General features: G+C 37.2%; 1 protein-coding gene across 8 annotated transcripts in view; it reads left to right on the top strand.

The window, feature by feature from the left end:
* The window catches only part of MAP3K4 (mitogen-activated protein kinase kinase kinase 4), a 72,709-nt gene that overhangs the window by 39,727 nt on the left and 12,904 nt on the right, over window positions 1-20,078 (top strand). For 2 of the 8 annotated variants that reach the window (XM_065057571.1, XM_065057565.1), the window contains exons 10-20: window positions 467-733; window positions 2,610-2,759; window positions 3,755-3,916; window positions 4,954-5,087; window positions 7,033-7,111; window positions 8,959-9,037; window positions 11,217-11,313; window positions 12,211-12,327; window positions 16,520-16,620; window positions 17,752-17,832; window positions 19,326-19,517. In XM_065057571.1, coding sequence (XP_064913643.1) covers window positions 467-733; window positions 2,610-2,759; window positions 3,755-3,916; window positions 4,954-5,087; window positions 7,033-7,111; window positions 8,959-9,037; window positions 11,217-11,313; window positions 12,211-12,327; window positions 16,520-16,620; window positions 17,752-17,832; window positions 19,326-19,517 — 1,459 coding nt within the window. The remainder of the gene's footprint in view (window positions 1-466; window positions 734-2,609; window positions 2,760-3,754; window positions 3,917-4,953; window positions 5,088-7,032; window positions 7,112-8,958; window positions 9,038-11,216; window positions 11,314-12,210; window positions 12,328-16,519; window positions 16,621-17,751; window positions 17,833-19,325; window positions 19,518-20,078) is intronic. The other 6 variants (XR_010471441.1, XM_065057569.1, XM_065057566.1 and 3 more) reach the window with 5 other exon arrangements.

Consider the following 20,078-nt stretch of genomic DNA (forward strand, 5'->3'; position numbering starts at 1 on the left):
GAGAAACGTTATGTGGATTCTTAGAGATCCTGAAGGAATTTCTATTCTTTTACTATTTCAGTCTTAAAAATGTATGCTTCATAAGTGTTTACTTAGTCTTGGCTAATTTGCTGTTAAAAATATGTGTATATATATTTTATACATGCACATACACATATATGTGAAATCGGGGTTTTTTTATTAACAAGATTCCTTTAGAAGAATATGTAGAAGGATCAGTTGTGAAGGTGCAAGGAAGGATGTCACTGAACATTGGTGATCTACCAGATTTCAAGACAAATATTTTCGTACAATGCATTTTGACTTTTAGTGTAAAAATGGCTGAATGTATTGTTTTAGTATGTATATTGTACAGCTGTTTAAAATGCAAACTCCCTTTTGCTTAAATGAGGTGATATTTATCTATTTTATGTATCATAGAAGACAGTGAGAGTCACTCATTCAATATCTATATTTTTTTCTACAGGTACAAATCCCTGGACTCGAGAATTTACAAGTATTCGTACCAAATAGTATTGCAGGGGAAAAATCTGTGATTTTGCAGCTTCTCAATGCAGCTGCTGGAAAGGATTGCACAAAGGATTCAGATGATGTTGCATACGAGGCCTATTTACTAATGACCAAACACAGTGATAAAGACCATGGCTCAGATGACAGCTGGAGTGCATGGGAGGGTCAGCCGGTCAAAGTAGTGCCACAAGTAGAGACTGTTGATACACTGCGAACCATGCAGGTGGGTTTCTCTCTCTTTTTTTGTTTTTTTTCTTGTTTGTATGATCTCCACACTTCTATGAATGCTTGTCCTTTCAGATTACCCACAGTAATTTAAGAGAGGCATATGTCCTTTTATGGGTAATAAAAAGATTGATTCTTTGTTGTGTTAATGCAAGTATTAAGTTAAATGGATTTTAGCATTTCTTGAAAGGATTAATCTCTGTAGTGTGGATTTTACAGAGTTGGATTATTATAATAAAGAGATACTTTCAATATCTAGTTGGGTGTTCAGTATCAGAAGTGTGGATAGGACTTGGGAACCGCGTTTTACTAAGAAGTCACCCGTCTCAAAGAGTATGTGGCAGTTGTGTACTTTCCACACGCTTGAGGCATGAAGCAACGAGTTTCTTTTGATCTTGGATGAATTGTGACATTTCGAGTTAGATTTCTGTGGAAGCTACTGGATGTTCAGCAGTTCTGCAGGAAGGAATCTTTCCAGTCATACTTTCCTTCATCCCAAGCCAACAGAGGTTCCCTGCCAGCAGTTCTGCTGCAGCTCCCTGCCCCTCCTGTTCTCATAGCATCATGTTAAGCTAAGTGAATTTTCCTTTTGGTACGTCATGCATTTCCTTGGATCCCTACCATAAATGGGCTCTACTGTCCACGAACAAAGTGACTTTCTGTGTCACTGTGCCTGGCCTCTAGCATTCAGAAGGCTCTAGGAATTACAGGCAGCTGAAAAAGTCAGTCCTGTACATACTGCTTTTTGTAACATGCGAGCATCTTACTTCTTGCTCCTGTGTTGTCCAGACTGAATGATAAAAAAATAGCCTTTGTTTAAGTTCTTAGAATTTCCTTTGATTTCTGTTGTTAATTTTTCATTCAGAAAATTCGAACAGCAACAGATGGAGTTTGTTTTGCGAATGATGCTCCATCTGATATATCTAAGTGCACATAAAACACCACTTGTGTATGTGTTTATATGTATATGTATATAACGTGTATATTAATTTTTAAAAATCCAATATTGAAAAGTTATGAAGTCAAAAGTCCTTCAGAAAGATTGCTTCCTGTGTTTTTTAAACAACGTATTTTGATAGAGAAAATGTATTATTTTTTAAAATATTAATTAAGTACAAGAATCCTGTTAACATTTAAAGAATTTTGAGCATGAAAACATTCTTCATGGATGAGGTATTGAAAATCTGGATGAAGTGGGTTTTGCGAGTAACTTTTTGCAGCTGTAGATTGAAATCAGCAGATTCAGTCTGTAGATTGAAATCAGCAGAGCTTAATATGTGACTCATAGTGCCACAGTAAAGGCAACACCATATTTGACTGTGTACTTATAGACTTCCGCAATATCGGAGCTCTGGTTTCCAAAACATATTCTTGCATTGTAATGATTTTTCAAAATTTGAGCAAACACTGTGTGGTAAATCTATGCCTTTCCCTATTCAATAGCAGGTTTTATCCTCAAGTGTATTACAATACTTGGATAAAATGTGCTTATTTACCTGCTTGCCACCTCCGTCTGCTTTGAGAAAATATAATTATTTTGCTTAGATGCTGCATTTGAAAGATAATTTTAAATATTGTTTCCCAAACCTCAAGAAGGTAATCACCTTTCCAGAAGTGAATAGTAGCATATTCCCCTTGAAAACTTACTGTGGTGTTTGCCTTAATAGAGCTCTGCTCGTAAGATGAGTGTTTATCAAGTTCAGTTGCCACCATCAAGATTTTCTGTGTGAATTAAGGATTTTAATGAATAGCAACCAGAGAGGTAATTCATACTTTAGAATTAAAAAAATAACGAGCTGTAATTTGCCAGTATGGCACATGTTTTTGTAGAGAGGATTTTGTTTGTAAGAACTAGTAGTATCTTGTGTTCCTAGGTTGATAACCTCCTCCTCGTAGTCATTCAATCTGCCCACCTCGTGAGTCAGAGAAAGGCTTTCCAGCAGTCTATTGAAGGGCTCGTATCTCTGCACCAGGAACAGACATCCAGCCAACCAGTCATCGCCAAAGCTCTACAGCAGCTAAAGGTAGGAAATTTTCGAGATTGTCAGTCAAAACTGATCATAGTTTGCTCACTGATAAGTAAAAACGTGTAAGGAGATTTGATTGCAATGTTAGCAACCTATTCTGCAATTGTAATTTATGCAACCTCAATGGACTTCGCTATTCCAGTACAATTTTCATTCTGTTTTTGCGAGGGATTTGTGAGTGTATTTTTTAGCAATATTTGTGTAACCATTTTTGCACTGGGTAGGTGGGAAACAAGTCCATAATGCAATAGAAATATTAATAGCAACAGAATACATATTTATACAAGAGCACTATTGATTTGCAAGTGTTTGATTTCATGAAAATAAATTCTATGAAAATCTGTGATCTGCAAGAAGCAACTTTTTCTCTCCATATTTGGAGAAGGTAGTTGCTTTATGATGTGAGAGTGGGTTGGTCTCTCTCTGATTTTTTGCTCTTGTTTTTGGGGCGGGGGGGGTGGGGTGGTTATTTGTATGTGTGGGGTTTTTTTTTTTTGGTTGGGTCAGGGTTTTCTTTGGTGGGTTTGTTTGTTTGTTGGAGAACCCAGAAAAGCAGAGATTTGTTACACCAAAGTTACAGTATCAGGTCCCTACATTTCCCTCTGAGTTCAGTAAAAGCTGTGTCTGCATGCCAGATTGAAAATGCAACCAGAAGCTTGGTCATGTTATAGATAGTAAAACCAGTTTTCTCTTTTCTTGTCTGTCTGGTTTTGACTGGGGCTTTTCCTCTTTTTTTCCTTTGCTACCTTTGTTTTTAAAGTTAATCTCACGCAAGCAAACCAACTTAATTATAGTACTTCAGCTAATTATAAGACTTGCTTACTGCAAGTGCTGAAAATTTGTTTTTCCAAGACTGAATTAATTGTGATGACATTAAAGTACATTTCCTTTTAAAACCATGTAATTGCAAGATTCACGTTTGCCTTAATCTGCTGAAATGTAGAATTATAAATAATAATTTGATGCCCCCATGCCTTCTTGTTGTTTCTCAGAATGAGGCATTACAGCTATGCAATAAGATAAGCAGTGCCATTGATAGAGTTGATCACATGTTCACATCTGAGTTTGATGCTGAAGTTGATGAATCTGAATCTGCCACTTTGCAGCAATACTACCGGGAAGCCATGATTCAGGGTTATAATTTTGGGTTTGAGGTAAGGAAACAAAAACTTAATGACAGGTTTGTTTTCTAGTTTTGGTAGGAACCAATTGAATTTTATGGTTTTACATTGGTGCAAATACAGTAACTCTTAAGTCTGTGGAAATATGAAGAATTCTAGCAGAATATTACAAAAATATATATTTTAACAGAGAATCTTACGTGACATGATTGAAAAAGAACTGATAGATCTATTAAATGCAGTCTCCCATTAGCAATGCCTGGATATCTAAAAAGCTTTAAGAACTTGATGAATTCTGGTGTAGTCGTGTAGGCTCTGCTACTTGGCAGCATTTTGGATTAAATCAGAAATATCCCTTGATATTGAATGTCTTCGTGTAACTTGGCTTCTCCCAGTTTTTCAGCCTGGAGTGGTATAATACTGTAACATGAGCCCTTCTTTCAAAGTTAATGGTGGTTCTTTGATGCAGTGAATATAGCTTTTGAATGCCTTCCTTACAGTGTTGATGAGGAAATGTCATGTTCAGATGCTTTTAGTATAATGCTTCACTATTTGATTCCTGTGAGCTTTGTACATTTTTTTTGACACTGTAGCATACACTAAAATACTTCTAAGGATAGTCTTCTTAAAATACAGGTGGTATTTCTGTTTAATTTTTTAAATCTACATATAGAACTTCTTTTTTTCCCTGATGTTACCTGCAATATAACTAAAAATAAATACTACTTGGCAGTTCAATCCCTGATTACAGAACTGAGCATTTATGTAAACTGTTCCTTAGATGATATGTACATTGTTAAATGTCAGTGTATGCCCCTGTACACACAAGAATGCTGTAGGACTCAAGTGCTGCCTCTCACTAGAACGCATTTTGTGTCATATACTTTTTTGTTATTTTTTTTCCTTATAAATACATAAATACTTGGGTAAAAACATTTTGTCCAAGAATAGGATGTAACTGTTACTGTACTGTAGAGTTTTGTTATCCTGCAGGTACTCCAGTGGATATTGCAAATGGTACTTTTGTTCTCTTTATTAATACGTGAAAAGTAATCTTTAGTTCCTTTCAGTACCATAAAGAAGTTGTTCGTCTGATGTCTGGAGAATTCAGGCAGAAAATTGGAGACAAGTATATCAGCTTTGCCAGAAAATGGATGAATTATGTGCTAACGAAATGTGAGAGTGGCCGTGGCACTCGACCCAGGTAACAGCCAACTTGTTACTGCCATAGTAGTTTGTATTTAAATACCATGCATGACTTTTCACAGTGTGAATATGCTTTGTTATTTAGAAGTAGTTCTTCTGAACTGTTGATCCTTCTGGCTCTTAAATTTTGAAAGTTATTTGAATAGTAAATGCATAAAGCCAAATAAACACTCCAACCGCTTAGCAGAAGACTTTGTGGAACACTTTGCCTTGTATTATCTAACAGAAAATGGGAAGAAAAAGGGGAGATTGTTTGACCCAGACAATGAAAATACTTTAGGTTCGAACATAAGTGCTATGTTATCAGGAGTCAATAAAGATTGCAGACTATGCAACAGTCACTTTTTGGGTATTCTGCAGAGAGAGGAATATTGTTTTGTGCCAGTTGCAGAAAAGATCTATATATACAAGCTTTAGCTGTAGAATTCCTTTCTATTAGTCCCTTTTGAAAGCATCTAAAGTATGGCTCACAGATGAGGAAGAAGTGTTTCCACTTTGGTGAGTATTCTTCAGTTTTTCAAATGCAGTATGGATGCATTTGTTGATGGTTTTTGTTGGTGTCCAAAGTACTTTCTGTCTGTTGACAGTGCTGTTGCGCCCAGTGGTCTCTCAGCTGCGCTTACACTGGGCCCTGTGAAACTCCACTGCTGGGCACTAATGAAAAAATATTACAAAGTTATGTTGCTTTGAGGATGTGAGCAGAGAAACTGGGAAACTGGTTCAAGCAGAATGAATGATACAATTACTTGATTTATGGAGGTGGTTTTGCAGCATTTTGCAGCTGGTATATCAGAAATATAATAGAATTCCTTTGCATTAAAATAGGTGTCTTACATTGATCAATGCTAGCAGATTACACATCAGTGACTGTTTTATTTCCTTAAAGTGTAGGGCTGATCAGTCTGTCCTGGAGGTGGTTTGTTGTACTTGCTGTAAAAAGAGGAGGAAAGTGTGGGCAGGCTGAACTGCATATGGATAGGCTAGTTGGCTCAGTGTGCTAACCTTAAAAAAAAAAAAAAAAAGGAAACAACAATAAAAAACCAAAACCACTTAAAAGGCTTTTTAAAGTATGTTAACAACAAAAGGAGGACCTAAGACCACATTGGTCCATTACTTGATGAGGTTGGTCACCTCACGAACAGGGACAAAGGTGAAGCAGAGACATTTAATGCCTTTTGCCCCTGTCTTTAACACAAATAATGGGTTCTGGGGCCCCTGCAGACCTGGTTGGGGGGACCATGACAGGGTAGCGATAAGGTCCCAGTTGACTTTGAACATGTACAGTATTTGCTGGTGTCATTGAATGCACACAGGTCTGTGGGGCCAGATGGGATTCACTCCAACATACTGAAGAAGTTGGCCTCTCAGTTATTTTTCAATATTCTTACGAATCTGGAGAGGTCCCCCTGGTCTGGAAGCTGGTAAACCTTATTCCAGTCTTCAAGAAGGGCAAGAAAGAAGACCTTGGTAATTATAGGCCTGTCAGCCTCACTTCGGTTCCTGGTAAAATTACAGAGATCGTTCTGGGAGTTATTGAAAAACACTTCAGAGACAGAGACAGCGTAGTCATTGTTCAAGGTCAACATGGGATCGTGGAGGGCAAGCCGTGCCTTACAACTCAATATCCTTTTATGACAAGGGAGAAGGCAGTGGATGTGGCAGGCAGGACCCTGAATCACTCATCCGCGACACATGGCTTGCTCACTTTATTTGGCAGTGCCCTTGCTATAATCAGACTTTATCTGAATATGAGTCAGCAAATATTACTACAAATTAAATATTTAACCTGTTTTTTAATCCATTTTCTTGCAAAGGTTTTGTCTCATTTTACAGAGGAAAAATTACTAACTGCCATTTACTGTTCCTGGATGTTGTGGAAACTCTTACGATGGCTTTGGCCAAAGAGCAATTAATTTTATGTCTATTCTTTTTCTTTGAGACAGGTGGGCGACTCAAGGTTTTGATTTTCTTCAAGCCATTGAGCCAGCTTTTATTTCATCTCTCCCAGAAGATGACTTCTTGGTATGCAATAAGTTATTCTGCTTGTTTATCTAAATGCTTGTGAAGCTATCGGTATGTTTTCAACGATATATTTTATAAAACAATGTCTGAATACAGATGCTGTTCTGAAACAATTGCTGATGTACATAACTGTTGATATCTCTGTAAGATTCTGAATAGAGGATGTTTGTGACTGTTGGCATTAATGTTTTCAAATTGCTGACAAGCTGCTGGTTCTGTCTTGGGAGGCTGTCTCCCTTTGTCTCTTGGGAAATTTGACAGCAGCTTTTCTGGATTGTTACAAATTAGAATTGTTGTAATAAATTTCTGAATGTAAGCTTCTAGGGCTTAGTTAGCACCCAGATTTCATTTATGGGTGTGAATACAAAATCACAATTGTTTAAAGGTATATCTTCAAATTGTACCAACGTGAAACAGACTTTAAACCATCTTTCGTTTTTACTATAAAAAAACCCAGCAGACTAGAACTGGATTTTTTGTGTGCTCTACCTTCCTCCTTTTCCTCTGGAAATAAAATTCTAAGAATTTTTTTCTCTGATCTTGGTACAGCACTGCAGAGAAGTGAAAGCATAATTGCCCCAAAATAGCAGAAAATGAGTGTCAGCACCTCTGATTTATTAATTTCAAAATGTGTTATGAAATGCCAACCACATTAATCTTGCATAATACAGAAACTACATACTTTAGTCTTTTTCACATATATTTTTATCAAGAGCTCTTAAGTAAGTGATGTTTTGGTCTCATGTGTGATGTTATGAAACAGTTGTCGGACTAAATGACAGAGTTAAGCTTTAGCTTTAGGAAGTAGCCCCTTGGCTACATTTGATTTGACACAGTTTCTAAAACAGACTTTGAACAAGTAGGAGAGAAAGGTGGGAACCATGAACTTTCACTTTCTTAAACTGGATTTCAGTTTTGGAGAGCATCACTTGAAGCCGCTTTGGTTAATCTGACCCCTGTATAAGACAGGTCACAGCATTTTGGCTAGAAGTGCCTATGTCAGTTATTTTTTGTTAGTCTAGCTTCATGTTGCTGGTCTTCACTAAGTTTTTGAATTTCTGGAAGGAAATACGACTAGTCTGAATGACAGGTATGTAGAAGTGGCCTTCGTAGCAACTATGTCAAATACCATAATTGAAATTCTTTATTGTAAAGACATTTTCTATTTCATGGTGTTCTGACAAATAAATTGAACCAGAGGAAGATTTAGAAACTTGCCCGAGGTTACGTACATAGTGACTAGTACACCTAGTAATTAAGCTCGGATAGCCTGAGACCCAGTTCAGTTGTTTAACTATTAAACACCCTTTCATGAAAATTTTGCTAACTTCATGGGTTGATAAGGAAAGTGGATTTCTTTTAATATGCAGTGCTTCATACGTGTGGTTTTACAGACTTTTGCCTTGTCGTTCAGGCCACCATAACCAAACCCAGTTTCTTTGTGTGCTTCTTCTTGGGATGGGAAGAGGGAGGAGGTTGTTGCAGTTTTTTCCAGCAAACTTGATTTTTAATTATATTAAAAATGGATATTTTTAAGTTCCACTAGCTTTATATTATAAAATGTTCTTTATGATATATCATTGTTCAGTTCTTATGGTTACGTAATTTTAATGAGGTCAAAAGGCAAGACAAGACTAAGACTTCCTTGCTTAAAAAAATAAAAAAATCAACAAGTCAAATGGCTAACGCGGATCCAAAAGTTTAATATAATTGATAGAATGTAGGGGTGCTTACTTGACAGATTACATATTTAACCAGTGTCATTTTATTACTGTGAGCTTTACCATATGACTGTCTACTTTCTTGTAGCATAAAACATCACAACTTTTTCTTTTTGTCTTTTCTAGAGTTTACAAGCTCTGATGAATGAGTGTATTGGCCATGTTATTGGGAAACCTCACAGTCCTGTTACAGGTTTGTACCTTGGTAAGGCAGAAGTTACTGGCATTTGTTCTGGAGCTTTGCTGCTGTTATAGAATTTTCACTGTGAAGTAATTTTTAAGTGCTACAAATACAATAAAAATATTTTTCAGCCCTCCGTGATTGTTGATGTGGAACTATTATTGCCTGACAAAGTGTAAACTGGTAGTGGTTTTACTCAAGAAATTTACAAACTTTACAGATGCTTTCCTCTGATTTTTATAGTTGAATTCCCTGAAGTCTTGCAGATCTTCTGGAAGAGGGTTGTGATTTTTAAAGGTTGGGTAAAGAAGTGATTATAACTTCAAGGAGGCAGTTACAGCTCCCTCTCCCAAAATTTCATTGTGGCCCTGCAGATATTTACACTTCTGATGGACTTATAAGTATTGAGGTACAGAGGTGTTACACCTGGGGGCTTGATGATAGAGCTGTGGGAAATAGTTCTCCAATATCACAAAATTTGTCTTAGTGTAAAAAATAGCTTTGGCTGTAGAATGAAATCAGCGTATTTCATTGTTTATCTTGAGAAAAAGATGTTTCCTCAACTGTGTTTCCTTTTTCACGTATTTCTTTCTCAGCACTTCCTCCTCCCAAGTCCCATTGACTAATTTAACTTTCAAAATGCTATGTCTTTTCTTTCCTCTAATGTCTACTTCCTGGACAGGGTCGATGGCAGAAAACGTGAAGGGAAGGTAATTTGACTCAGCCAAGAGGAGGTCTTCCAGTATTTCATAAAATTTTCAGTTTTGATATAGTTTTGATGAGAAGCTCATAGATGAGAAACCTTTCACAATGAAAGTCAGTCCAGTTGTTTGGAAGGAAGCATAGTCTAAAATTTTAGTCAAGTTCTGTACCGTAATGTAAAACCTGTACATTCACTTTTGATACTGTTGTTCAGAGGAAGGCCCATTTTAGGTAAATCACTAGCATGATGATCCAGAAGTACTGAAACTCTTATAAATGCTGTTGCAGACACAGCAGATCACACAGAATAAATTGCTTGACAGCTTTTGGCTCAGAGGCACAGGGAGGGGATAACACAGATGAATGGCTCAGACTTGAACAGCAGGCCGAAACCTTAATACATGTGAAAGAAATATAACTAAACATAAACTGTACCCTGGCTGCAGATATTGTATGTACCCTTTTCTATCTCATGTTCGGGGAAGAATAAGAATTCCTAGTGCCCTTTGCGTACTGTGTTGAGGCACTTAAACCCACTGTGATCTTTACTCTTTTTCCCAAAGCTGAGGATCCAGTTGTGTTCATACTGCTGCCTGTAGGCACATAGCTGGGGGTCTCCTGGTGTTTTATCCTGTCTTTTTGCTTTGTGCAACAGCTAATGTCCACCCCAGTGGGTTAGGTTCTGCCTTCTGGGTCTTCTGCTCGTGTTCTTGTGAATTATAACAGAACAACCAACACCTGGTCCTGGCAGCTTTTATGTGTCTTGGTACTGCCAAAAAAGCAGAAACTCAGCCCACTGGGATTTAACGTAGCCTGGCAGAAGGAACTACTGCTTTGTGTTTTGATGGGCAATCAGCTATCTTGTGATGTAACTGCCACAGTATTTGTCTGGCTAATTAAGGAGGGGTTAAGGGAAGGGGAAGACGCTGCAGACTGCTCTTCTGGGCCCTGAATGGGCGAGGCATGGGGACAATGATGGCTCATGTTGGTTTGACCCTGTCTCTTTGTACCACTTCCTTGTGGCAGACTGTCATGTGTAGGGTTTTTTCCAGCTCATTTTGCTTTCTGTTATTTTCTGAGAAAAACTAATTCTGATGCAAAAAGAACATAATACTGTTTGCTTTTTATTTATTATTTGGTTTGTTAATACTTATTTCGCAATAAGATAACAAATAATCTTTAATCTGTGAAGCTGAAATAATGAAGATTTCGTTTTAATGAAGTAAGTGTACATCCTCTAATTGCTACGTTTTAATTCTCTGGATAATTTTCATTTTTTAAAAGATGAGCTACATGATACAATAGCACAAATAATACTAGTACATACAATTGATTTATTTAAAATTGGAATAATATAGATTTTTCTTAAAGAATAAGAAAATATGTGCCAATTCACACTTAACTCTGTAACATAAAAATATTTTAATTTTGTGTTTTGAAATGGCCCTAACAGAGTTTTTCTGTCATTTGAGTAAATGTGCCACCTTTTTTATGTTTGCAGCTATTCATCGAAACAGTCCCCGTCCTGTAAAAGTGCCTCGGTGCCATAGTGATCCACCAAATCCTCATCTTATCATCCCGACACCTGAAGGCTTCAGGTATTTAGCGTCAGTACAGAGTTCTAAACTGGTTTATCCTCTCTTGGCTATGCAGTCAGTAAGCGGAACAACCTTTCTTTCCTGTTGAGGACAAAGCAGTGAGAAAAAACTAGCATGTTAATGATCCGAATTTTATCCATATGCTTTTAAGGACATAGTTTCTTCCTCTCCCCTCGCTCCCGCTTTATTTTACGGTTTTTATTGGTGCATGCTTTCTCACCTTGAAGTCATTCTTATCCCCTTTGTCTTTCCTGAAAACGATGTTTCAATGTAACAAGGTTCAATTCAATGAAACCGCTCATTAACAAGACCTTTATTTTCTTCCCAACTTTGAATGTCTGTGCACGTGCCCATGATAGTGCTTTTGGTATTTTAGCATAGATAAGACAAAATTTTAGCATTCTGGAATATGGTGGCATTTCTGCATCATTACCAACCTGCTATGAAGAAGCTTAAAGCAATGGATGGTTTTGCTTCCATTTGAAAGAGTTGACATGAGAATTAATGCAAAAATTATTTTTAAAAATTTGAAAAGAAAATTTGCCTTGCATATTTTGACACAAACAGAGGGCTTTACTTTTCAAGAAGATCAGCACATTGTCAGACTCTACATTTGACTTTTTTTGAAAGGTGCCTAGCTGATAGCAAAAAGCAGTGCTACTCTAAAGATGTGGAGATTTTTATTTTGAAGATTATTAATATTGTACGTATTAACAGCCTGTGAAGCTTCTGAGACCCAGAATTATTCCACATAAGAGTCTTTATGTACTTGAAAAACTTTTGAAATCAGGCCTCAGTATGTATACTTCAAAATTTTATTCTTAAAATAAAATTTCAGCTCCATACACTTGTTATTTTTTTTTAAACTGTTTCCTGAAGTTTTTCTTCTTGCCACAGCACACGGAGTGTCCCTTGTGATGCGCGGAACCATTGCAGTGTTGCTGCCAGTCGCCCCGCTCCCATCGGTAGCGACTCAGCCCAACCCAAACCTGTCAGCAGTGCAAATGATACCAGGTAGCTCCGCTCCATCACGTAGCAGCCTCATCCTACTCACATCACCCATATAACTGTTCCCACGTACTTGCATCCCAGTAAATCATTTGCACTGTGCTTTTCTGTCCCATCATGTCTCCCACTGGCTCCTTCATTCGTGTTTGACTTGAGCAAAATCTCATGTCTTAGAAATAGATTATAAGACCGCTTTCAAATTAAAAATGTCTGAACAAATGGTAGTTAAAGCATGCCGTTCTGACGTAGATTACAAATTTGCTCAGTAAAAAATATCCATGAAATTAACGTATGCCAATCAGTTCGTTGGTATAACTTTATTAAATAATTAGTATTGATAACTAACACTTTGCACTAAAATGACTGTGACATGCAAATAAGCCCAAGGAGATTTTGGTGTTTTTTTTACATTACCTAACACTTCTGTTATTGTTTTTGTCTGCCATGAATCTTTTGAAATATGATATAGTGGCAAACACAGAATTAAACACATAAGATTTCAAGAGGTTTTTTGAACTTCTTTCTACACTTTTGCCTCCTTAGACTTGTGTGGAATAAACTTCATATGAAAGAAACCATTCCTGTATCAGGATATGCAATAGGCACCACTCCTGTATCATCTGTTTGCAGATGTCATGAGGGATTTTTTTGGCAGAGCTTCTGGCCTCTGATCTGGCTGTTGTATTTCAGACTGTTGGTGTTCCTTCTTCCCATACCACAGTCAGACCATTAACTGCCTCCCAGGTTCTCTACATTTATTCTTTTTTTTCCTTCCCCCCCGCCCCCGGCACCCCAGACTGTGAAAATCCTGCTGTTCACACAATGGTATTATCTTAGGGTTTATAAATACCTTTTTGGATTCTTATTTCTACTACAGAGCACCAAAATCTCTCTTGTACAAGAGGTTGATATGAATGGAGACACATCATCTGACTGTATCACACAGCTGTAGAGAAAAGAAAGAACAGGTAGTGAAGGAACACCAGATAGGTAGTGACCAAAGTGAACTTAGATGTGACTTGATTATGAAATATTTATTTTTAATAAATAATTTTCAGTTGTTAGCCAGCAAACCATCCTGGTTTGTAGGTTTGTTACCAATTGACAGCAGAAGCATGCATGAAGGTGCTTAGAAGGAATTAAATTGGCACTTCTTATATAAAATCTTTCCTGCAAGTCTTTGCAGTTTATCTTTATGATAAGATGTGGCTTGCACACTATAGTAGTATGTATAGCTTGTGAGTTTGGGCCCTTTTTTTTTGTTGAAAATACATCCTGAATTTTTGACATTCAAAATACATGTATTTATTATATATCATTCGTGCTTCTGTTTAAGCCGTAAGACAGAGTAGGCAGTAATCTGCAACGCTCAGCACTTGAGAAGCCCTTTTCAAGTAAGAAACATCCTAGAGAATTTTCCCTGAGAGGTTCTGGCAGCTTTATAAGCTGACAGGTTGATGGTTAATTAGTATTCATGATTTTGAAAATGCAGAACTTGTTTATTTGATAATTAGTCTTTACACAACATCTGATAATTTTTTCTCAAATATGTACAGCACTTGGAGCCAAGGCGTATCTTTGAGGTTAGTTAATTTTTTTAAGACGGAGATAAGAGGCTAGTTTTTAATACTTGTGGGCTTTGTTGTGATTTTTGTACCACTCAGTGGAACTGTCAGGTTTATAATTTGACGCACTTGAATACAGTGGTATATTCTTTTGATGTTTTCTGTGTGTGTGTCCTACACAAATATTGATCAAAGTGTGAAGGTTAGCGTTTTGACAGTTTCTTCTGTTTCAATACGATAGTCATTACGAAGAAAAGAAATGAGAATTCTACTTCCTAGTTGCATCCAAATGCATCATAATTTCATGGATCGTAACATGGAAGTTGATGTTAATTCAGCATTTTAGTCTAATTGCCTACACCTGTTTTTCAAAGACTCGTGTTTTTCTTAGAGCTCTCAGTTTTTACTTTTGATGCTTGTTAATAAAATATCCCATGATTTTAATTTTTTTAATGCACTACCTGGATTTTAAATAGCATTGTTTAACCCCCTGTATTACCTAGGAAGAGTTTGAAGGAAAAAAAAGTATTAAAGCAGAGACAGAGTTTTGGAGGCCATTGGGGTTTAGGAGGGGTTTTGTTTATCGAGGAAGGCAAATATTATAACATAATACATTTATAGTGAATTTCTGGGTTTAATAAAGTTGCAAAGTTTAACACGTTGTAGTCTTAATTATGGATTTCAGTTTATTTGTGCTCCGAAAGAGACATGGAATCTGTTGGATCAAGAAAGTGGTTTTGTATGCAACAAGTGTGGGGTTCAGCTGCTGGAACAGCACAGAAGCAGGAACTTCTTATTCTTTCCGGAAACTCTTTGGACATTTATGACATGATTGTAGGCATTAAGTATCTATAAAAAGTTGACTGTAGGAACTTGATAAATCAGTTGTACTAGGCAGTGCGTAGTGCACAAATGCCACCATAGTTCTCTTCAAGTTTTTCTTTAACAAACCAAAAAATCAGTTTAATGTAACTTGAAAGTAAAATCCACAGCAGCAATACCTGGTTGTTTACACTGAGCTTTCTGATGGTTATACATTTACACTATATTCATACTGAGGACCTTTATAAGTGTTTAGTTTCTGAGCTAGCTGAGGTTGTTATTCGCCAGTTTGTATTTATCTAAGACTGGAGCAGAAATTTATCAAGTCGCAGAATCATAGTAGTCTTCTCTTTTACTCAGTTTCTTTGCCCAATAACAGGCACACAGTTTGTCTGGGCACAAACAATAAAAGATCTGGGTGACCGAGAGGGGCTTGAAGTGGATTTTAGACACCTGCATTCAAAGCTATGATACTTACGTCCTCTGTTCAGCTACTGCCTCATTTTAGAGGTGTTTTAGCTCAGCTTGTTTTTAAGATCTTCGTGCATCTAGAGTTGCACTGTATGTGCTGAGAATAACCAGCTATCTTACAGATTTAAACCTCAGTTTCCTGAAGAGTTCTGAAGATTGTCACTAGTTCAGTTTCAGTTCCTCTGTAGTTGATCAGTAGCAGGGAATGCAAAGCAAACCTCATATTGAGAACATTCCCTTGGGAAGAGAGTGTCTTGGGTTTTGGCTTCTGTTCTCAAGATTGTAAGGATAGTGTCTTTTTTTAATTTTTTTTTTTCCTCTTACTATTAGTAGGTAGTAATTGGATTCTGAAACAACTTTAGGGCTGTAGGGGAGTCATCTCACAGGTGTGTGCACTTCGTGACGCCAGGTATCTCTCACCATTTTGTAGATATTAGCTTTCAGTGCAGGCTTGAAAAACATTCTCCACTTTCCAGTAATGTTTAGCTCATACCTCTAATGCATTATGTTAAAGAAGGCATCAGTCGCAGCTCTTCCACACTATGCTTTAAAAATTGAAAGGGAGCCTTGTACAAAAGGGAATTATCATTGACAGACTTCCATGAGGAATTTATGGCTCTAAAACATGGATGGATTGATCAATATCATGGGCTGGAGAAAGGTGCCTGAAGATTGAAGTATTTAAGACTCATTTCTCTTTGTATGGTTCCCCTTCCTGTTCCTTATGCCTTTTCATCTGGGTCCTGTTCTGAGATGCCTAATTCTGCTCTGTTCTGTCGGGAGGCGCCGGGGCCTCCCAGCAGCCACGCTGCTGTCATTGAACACTGTCCTTCCTGTCAGCTGCCTTGTGGCTCTTCTGACTTCATGACTATGGACTGTGACCATATTTGCAGTGCACCAGGAGCATATGAATTCAGTTACCACCCTTCATCTGATAATGTGGCTCACTTTATCACCTGGCTGAATAACTTCTGAGTGTATATCCAAACCTGGCACCGGCTGTGGCTTGCAGCAGCGGTCTTAGTAGTATGTTACAAGTCATTAACACTGATTCTGTCATTACAGGCAAGTAACAGTTTCAAGTGGCTTATGCTTTTGAAGCTTAGGTTTTTTTCATGGAGCGGCATAACTAAATTTATATAAAAAGCCTTCATTTGGGGGAAAAATAGCATAGTCAGGGCTTTCAGTTTACCTCTTAGCATCAGTTTTTCTTTCATGTTACTTTCATGGTTCATATCCTAGGCTTCAGAGTTCTTTCACATTAAAACTGCAGTTAAATTGTCACAAATATTTATTTAGTGCAAAGCTAAGTTAATTAGTGCAATGGTTCTTTTTGACAGGGGTTCCAGTGTCCCTGAAAATGATCGACTGGCATCAATAGCAGCTGAGTTGCAGTTCAGATCCCTTAGTCGTCACTCCAGTCCCACTGAAGAGCGAGAAGGTGATTGTCACAGTAACAGATTGTGATCTGGATGTGCAGATGATTTTTGTCATTAACAGATTTTTCTCTGCTCTCAGTTCTTACACTTTCCAAACATTTTTTCACCTTTCCCCATTCAAAAATCTCAGACTTTTAACTTTTCGGCTTGTGTCATCGGAGTAAGTTTGTCTGTTTTCAGACATATCCGCTATTCTCTTGCTTTTCATATTGTTTCTGTATTGTACCTGAAGGAATTTCCTGGTTTCTTACCAAGTTACAGTGTTAAAAACAAAATGTGATTGCTGAATTCTATATCCCATTCAGTAGTAAACTTCTAAATGCTGTTAATGAACTGGACGTATCAGGACAGCTGAGAGATTTCTATCCAGTTCTTCAGCTACCACTGCAGTGTTCGTCTTACAAATAACCTGCTGTTATTTGGGTCCAAGAAGAGAAGGGACAGGGTGTGTGACTTGATGGTCCTGATCAGGGCTCCTCCTTCAGGTTTCCCCAGCCCCTCTATACATGGTATTTATCCCAACAAATACCTTGAAACATTGGTTGATAAGATAGCATGTTCTGTGCAAATTAAGATGGAGTACAAAATCCCAAGTAGAGTTCATATTGTGGTCATCCTGCAAAATGAAGCAGATTTCAAAGAAGGAAATGCCTTAAAAAATGATACTAACAGGTGTGGGGGATTTTTGTCATTTGTTTGTTTGTTTTTAAGCAGATGTTGAAAATATTGTCTGCCTCATGGTTATTCCCTTTTTTATGTGTATGTGTGAATGGAAAACTGGCTGAGGTTGGAATGGATGCAGGTCTTTTTCTAAGCAACCCTGGAAAACTGTTTTCCTACAGATTTCCTACATATTTGATTCAGAGTTCCCTGACTTGAAATGCTTCCCTCAATTGTGGAAGGAGATCTGTTTCTGTATAAATTAAATCCTATTTCAGAATGACTTTCGTAACTTGTTTTCTAAAGATAAGTCATTTTTGAATTTGAGAGCATACACTGCTCTATGGTTGGCTCATATACTTGTTGGGTGTATTAGTCCTGATACGTTAAGATCTCAGCTTCTGCTGAGTCTAGTGGCATAATCCTTAATACGAGATAAAGCCACTTCAATGCTCACAGTATTATTTCTCTAGAACCATTGTATCCAAAAGGAGATTCAAGTGGTTCGTACCGGCGGAGTTGGGAGCTCAGAACTTTAATCAACCAGACCAAAGGTAAGTGTTTAGGAGTCACTGTAATGTAGTGTCTGTTAAACGGTATTAAAAGGTTGAATCTTAATGCTGATTGTGAAGAGGTTTTTACAGCTTTGTACATAGGAAGGGGAAAAATAAAATCCTGATTGCAGATAGAAGGTACTCCCAACAAAATCAGAAGCTGTACTCTCTGAGGTGGGAGTAATTAAACTTCATAAAAGTTACTTTTGTTCAGTTTCTGAAAGAGACCAGCAGTGTTATACAAAAGGAGTACATTTATTACCATAGGAATTGTGGAAATTCTCTGTCCCTGTTCACTGCCCAATTATGAATTGCATTGACCACAGGAGCACTTCCTCACTTCCTAAGATCTCTCCTCACTGTGGGATTTTCTTATTTTGGGTGTCTAAGAGCATGTGATCCTACAGTGTCTGTCAAATTCAAAACTATTATGGGGCCCTTTCCTCTCTGTCCTGCTGCTTATTTTCATGAAACCTAAAGTAAGCTGATTTATTCTGAGACTCCTGTACTGTACAGATATATACATATAGCTTTCCTGTATATGTTCTGGCAGGGTGGAACCTCATGAGACATTAGAAAAATGTTTCCTGTCACATAAAAACTGATCTTTCATTATGTGGCTCAAACAGAGCACAGGAAGAACAGATTTTTTTTCTGAAATCTAGAAGACGTATTTATTGTTTGGAACATAAACACTGAAGGAACTGAATTTGTTTAAACTAGAAACTAAGAATGAGGAAAAACTTGAACATTTCTAGAAGACTGCTGCAATGGGAGCTGGTTTTACTGTCCACTGTGAAGAAGACAAAGATTTTGGTCTAAAACTACAGCAAGACAGACTGAGTGTAGATGACGTGGTATTAATTATAGGTGGGCAGTAGAATATATCATTTGGGAGTATCAGTATCTCCATCTTTTGGAGTCTGTTAGAAAAAGGTTAGATTGCTGTCTATCAACAGTGACAGATGGGTAATTTTTGTGCTTTATAAAGAGGGGATAAACTAATGCTGCCTTGAGATTTCTTCTGGCCTCAGCCACTAGGATTCTGTTTCAGGATAAGGCTTGAAAGCTGGAATTATCTAATACCTTTAAATCTTTGAAATAACAGATGCTATGACTTTTCCAAGAAACCCATCATGTCTCTGTAGAGCAAAGCCTTACCGGTCCTTTTATTGGTGCTCTTAATGACCCTAACACATTTCCACTCTCTGTTGGTGGTGAGTTACAGGCCAAATGCAAAGAAGTGCATTGCATTTCATACAATTAATTTCCTTGAATCAAGTAAGAGGTTATTAGAAAATTACCAGTACCCTCCTTTTACTTTAGTTTCATATGTGATTGCTAAAATGTTTTGTTCTTTTCCTGTATTTTAAATTAGACTCACGAAATAATTGTTTTCTAACTCAGGTCACTTCATCTGATATCAAAAGGTAACAAAATATAAACACAGCGAATCATTTTCAATCAAGGAAATTGTCCATCACTCTTTTTAGACACTGGTTCCAAGCAAGCACCGATTGAAGCTGTTCAGAAGTCTGTTCAGTTGTTTGAAGAAAGGAGATACAGAGAGATGAGGAGGAAGAACATCATTGGCCAAGTTTGTGACACACCGAAATCTTATGATAACGTCATGCATGTGGGTTTAAGAAAAGTGACTTTCAAGTGGCAGAGGGGAAACAAAATTGGTACGTTCATTTATCAGCCTAAAATACAAGCTTACTGTTTTTGAAGGAAATGTAAGACTCTCTTTGAAGTCTTTGGTCTCCGTGTAGGTAATAGCACCTTTACTGAAATCAGAATGTTAAAATACAAAATACTGTTGCATCTATGATTTCCATTATGTAGAACTTCAATAAAGTTTTCACAGGTCAAATTGCAAGAAACAAAGGAGGAGAAGGATTTGTTTAGGACAACTTTGTAGATATGATCCTGCGATTCCTGCACATGTTTACCCCTATAAAATGTTTGAATTCTTCTTTTGGAAGAACCAGGAATATGAAAGGAAATGAGCACAAACTTTGGGATTTTTTTAATTCACTGGCATTGTTGTTGTTTCCCCCATATGATCATTGTTTCCTCTCTGTTTTGGGATTTGTGGGGAAAATCTTCATATTAATGAGCATTTTTCTTCCAGGTCAGCCTGTTAATGTCATGTTTTTATTTTTAATCTGCATGAACTCAGGAATATGGAAGTATTATTAGGTGTTACAGGTTAAAAGGTACTTGAAAGTTTACATTAAAATAAA

This window comes from Columba livia, chromosome 3 (assembly GCF_036013475.1).
Source record: "Columba livia isolate bColLiv1 breed racing homer chromosome 3, bColLiv1.pat.W.v2, whole genome shotgun sequence".
Classification (NCBI taxonomy): Eukaryota; Metazoa; Chordata; class Aves; order Columbiformes; family Columbidae; genus Columba; species Columba livia.